Source organism: Bidens hawaiensis, unplaced genomic scaffold (assembly GCF_021521415.1).
Source record: "Bidens hawaiensis isolate Kalapana, Puna unplaced genomic scaffold, B.hawaiensis_p1.1 tig00023821_1, whole genome shotgun sequence".
Lineage (NCBI taxonomy): Eukaryota > Viridiplantae > Streptophyta > Magnoliopsida > Asterales > Asteraceae > Bidens > Bidens hawaiensis.
Window position 1 is genome coordinate 6,762 of NW_027493747.1, and position 4,874 is coordinate 11,635.

Here is a 4,874-nt window from a genome sequence, read left to right on the forward strand (position 1 = left end):
TGGTGGCGGCTACTGATAGTATTATGGTGGTGGTGGTTGTTGATAGCGTTGTGGTGGTGGTGAAGTTTTGGGGGTTGGAGGAGTTTGAGGCAGTGGATATTTTGGAGGAGGTGTTAGTGGTGATGGTGTATGTCCGCAAGGTGGTGGTGAAGTTTTGGGGGTTGGAGGAGTTTGAGGTGGTGGTGGATATTTTGGAGGAGGTGTTGGCGGTGGTGGTGTATGTGTGCAAGGTGTTGGTGGTGGTGGTGGTGTTTGTGGGGTTGACAACTGAAATGATATCTATAAAATGATATCTATAAATGAACTTCAATGTTTTCCACTCAAATTCTTCACCCAACAAGTAATTTAATACTCTCAGCATCTACAAAAGGCAAGTTGTTTAAACCACAATTCCTATTCATGTTTACCTCACTGCACATAACTCTCATTCCTTTTAACACAAAAAGAATAGACTTGACAACTGAAGTTTGGTAGCAACATTTACACCACCTTTAATTCAAGAAATTAGAATATGACACCCCAAATGAAGCAAATGTTTTAAAAGCCATCTGCAGGACTAAACTACAGTAAACTAATTATGCCCTCATCTTTAATAATCTAACCAACCACTCCAAACAGGCAAAACCCCAGGACCAGAAGCATACAGAACACTAGATTTAAAGACACCCCAGTCAATGTTGAGATGCCAACAGTAAAACATTACAGCGTTAAACGACTTACAAAGCCAAATGTATTTACAATGTCATCATAAATCGAACGCCAAAATATTAGAATAAAGATTTTCCCAACAATGATAACAGAATTAACTAACAGAACACAAATCTTCTTAATTAATATCCAATCTTCAAGATTGTTCTCCTGCCACTTTCATAGATTCTGCAGGTTCAATCGTATAGGGTTGTTTGGACAACAATATTAAATTAGGCGTGTTTGGATACAGGATAAGATACTGCATAGCAACAAACCATGGATAAGAGATTATTTACACTAACCTTAAGATCAAACGGTCGCCACATTTAATTATGTCTTGACTGCATCACAAAAATCTAGGTTTTTTATCAGCTGGCTTCAATATTTGAAAAGAACACATTAAGCTTTCATCAACACTCATCATTGTACCCGCATTATCAAATTCACCACAATAATTTGGGGCTGAGAATATAGTAACAAGTTGTCTATCAGCAAAGAACTCGTATCCATCTTCAACAACCTACATAACACAAATTAACATTGAAATTTATACCACTGTTTTCATCATGAGACCATCTTTTTATAGAATCAATTTGACTTGTACAAAATCTCTAATAAGTCAAAACTGATAAAACACAAAAACAAGGTTAAGATTCGCCCAAACTGTATTTTTAATGCATAAATCATATTCTAAAGTATTTTGTTCAAAATAGTTAGACTATTGTTGGAATAATATTATTTTGCCAACCACATTTGACAATTGACACGCTAGTTATATACATAAAAAATATGAATAACGTTTATAAAACTTGTTCAGGTCAACACGTTCCAACCTAAGGGTGTGCAAAAAACCGAAATCACTGAACCCAATAAAGCACCGACAGTTTAATTTAATTTCTATCAGAAAACCGATTCTTCGGTTTGGTTTTGGTTTTGTTATAACCAAAAACCAATCAAAACCAAACCGAAAAATGAATTTTAAGTAATTAATAAGAAATTACCAAATGGTACAGCCCAAAAAACTTTAGGTCCAAATGTTCTATACCAACTTATTGCTAAATAACAAAAAAAAATTAGGACCAAATTTATAATTTTGTTCGACCCAAATTTGCAAGCCCTATAGCAAGGTTTAAAAAGGTGGAAACGAGCCTCGAGGCGTTTTCCGTCAGACTCTTGAGGTGTAAGCCTCGAGGCGGACCGAGGCGTAAGCCTCGAAATATTATTAAAAAGTACTAAAAATATATATATAATCCATAAAAATCGCACTTCACATAAAATAAACATTATGAATATTATAAATCCTTATTTTGTATAAAACAGACATAATAAAATAGTTCAACCACTAATTTAATACAAAACAAACATCATAAAGTAGTTTTTTTGTTGGTGTGTCTGTGTTGTTGCTTGGTGTTGTGAAAGGAGGCACACCAATTAAACCCTAACCATTATACAGTTAAACGATGGTGTTTTTTAAGTCCACTAGCAGTAAATGCTGGCCTGACCCACTAATTAAGTCCACTAAACACTATATGGGTGGAAAATAATGTCCAGAAAATAAACTTTTTTGGCATATTTCCGTATTTCACAACTTCTAGTGAGGCTTAAGCCTCAACGCCTTCCATTGAAGCCTCACCATCTCAGACCGCCTCGCAAAGGTCGAGGCTTAGGTTTCAGTAAACCCTAATGAGGCTAAGCCTCTTATGCGCTTTTCCACCGAGGCTGCCGAGGCGTAAGCCCCGAAAAGCCTTTCTAAACCATGCCCTATACCCCTATAGTAATACAGAAAAAATAAAGAAACCAAACTGAACCCATAGTTTTCAAAAACCCAAGAACCGAGCTTTCGGTTTTTGATTTGTTCGAGCCAAAAATTGACCTATGCATGACCCTAGCTCAACCGGAATAAAGATCAGTTGTTTAGACACATTTTGACCCATTACACAACTGGACCCACACACCCAATTTTCCACCAGTAAAAACTATAATAATATGAAATAACCTGATGAGCACGACAAACGAGGTCCATATCATGCTGCATTAAGAACTCAGCCACCTTATCAGCACCAAAAGTGTATGACACACCCCTATCGTTCATCCCCCACCCCTTAACATCCCTACTAGGATCCGACCAAAGCAAATCACAAAGCAAACCCGAATCTGGAACATCAGTTGGTCGGGCCAAGTTTCTGATCTGGTCTAGGTTAGTTAGATCAGGAGACAGACCACCGTGCATGCATAGTATTTTGTCATCTATAAGAGCCGCCACAGGAAGACAGTTGAAACACTCGGTAAATGCTTTCCAAAGCCTAACATTGAAACGACGTTTACATTCGTCATAGAACCCGTATATCCGATTAATTGATGCGCATTCATGGTTTCCTCTTAAAAGGAAAAAGTTTTCAGGGTATTTGATTTTGTAGGCGAGTAAAAGACATATTGTTTCTAGACTTTGTTTTCCACGGTCCACATAATCACCTAGGAATAAGTAATTTGACTCGGGTGGGAATCCTCCGTATTCAAATAACCTTAACAGGTCCCCATATTGTCCATGAATGTCACCTGAAATAAAAGTAAACGAATAGTAGTAAGAATAAATGAGAATATAGGAATTAGTCAGCCAGTGTGGTCATTTATCAGATATTTAATAGTAATTATATTAAGTCTAATTTTATTTTATTTCTACCCAAGTGTGATTCTGGTTCCGATTTCCTACCTAATCCTAATCTGAATCTTTGCTAACAAAAAGAATCTTTTTGTCCATTTCTATTTGAATTATACAAAACACCAATGTGTTAAAAACAATTATAAAGCATGTATTGTTATAATAATACCTTTCTGCAATTGTTGATTTAAAATGTTTTAAGCATTTGAAAGCACTTTGGATGACTTTCAAGTTTCAACCAACTTGACCTGGTCAGCTGATTTGGCTTGTTTTATCTTAGCTAAAGTTATTAATTATTAAATTTTTGACCCAGTGGACACACCAAACCAACCCACTTTCAGTCAACGGGTCAAAATTCCCAACTCTAGTTCAAATGTACACACTAGAAACAATCAAAGAAAACCAATTTAATAGATATTTGTAACTTGAAACGGTACAAGAAACATAAGAAATTACAAAAAGGAAAGACGACAGACAACGACCAATGTACATTCGCAAATCATGTTATGCCATTACTCATTTGTGTCATAAATTACACAAATTTCATATTCATCACTCCCATAGTTAGAAGCAACTAGAAATTAGAACCCTCGTTAATCGTCTTAATCAAGTTTCATATCAATTATCAAACAAACAAGCAAACAAGTAATTATAAGCTGGCCCCTGAACAACAGAAAAACTTACCAAAAACAGTTATATATAATAATAATAACATCACAAAATCCCATATTCTCAATCAATCTTTACTAACAATTTGACAATCAAAGCCATCAACTTTCACAATACAACACCCTAAATAATAAATAGAAAACAAACCCACAAAAGGTTCACAAAAAAGAGGTCGAATTTGAGGTTGTAATTATAATTATAAATTAATAATACCGCAGATCTTAATAGGAGCTTCGAGCTCTAAGAGATTAGGCTGTTGAAGGAAGATTTCACGGGAAGTGGTACAAAGCAAACGGATCTCAGCCTCCGATAGCTGAACCTGGCGTGCGGTCCTGGCTTGCCGGAACTCCAACAAGCGGTTAATAATATCATCCAGTAAAGCAGGGTTCATCACCACCTGAGCCATTCAAACCCTAACCCCCCAAATCTCTTCTTTTCTTTTCTTGGAATAAACAGAATATCAATTATAAATTTGGGGGTATATTGGACAAAGCGATAATAATCGGGTTGCCTGCAACTCCTCCGATGCGGCGGAGTTGGTTGATGAGAAGAGAATGGACGGAGGACGAGTTTATTTATTTATGCGGTGGTGGTATCTATCGTCGTCATTGTTTTTGTTTGGGTAATTGTATTTATTTCCCAGATTAACAGTATAACCGCAACCTGGCTGGAACCTCAATTTCTTAAAACCTGTCGTTTTATATTTATTTCCTTTTCTATTTCTATTTTTCTCCCCAACTTACCAATATTATTTCTTTTTGTGTTTTTTATACATACCTTTAAAATTGGCAACTTTGAAAAAATAATCCTGGTTCCTGAAAGATTTTCTTTAAAACACTTGCGAGTTGGAACCATC

The 4,874-nt window shown here is 36.0% G+C and overlaps 1 protein-coding gene across 1 annotated transcript; it reads right to left on the bottom strand.

Moving 5' to 3' along the window:
- Positions 1 to 603: 603 nt before the first annotated feature.
- LOC143568183 (serine/threonine-protein phosphatase PP1 isozyme 2-like) lies at positions 604 to 4,437 on the bottom strand. Its single transcript, XM_077054397.1, has 3 exons — positions 4,232 to 4,437; positions 2,687 to 3,246; positions 604 to 1,210 (listed from the first exon to the last, which is right to left on the bottom strand). The coding sequence occupies exons 1-3, from the start codon at positions 4,422 to 4,424 to the stop codon at positions 1,037 to 1,039; spliced, it is 927 nt and encodes a 308-aa protein (XP_076910512.1). The 5' UTR covers positions 4,425 to 4,437; the 3' UTR covers positions 604 to 1,036.
- Between the last annotated feature and the right edge of the window lie 437 nt (positions 4,438 to 4,874).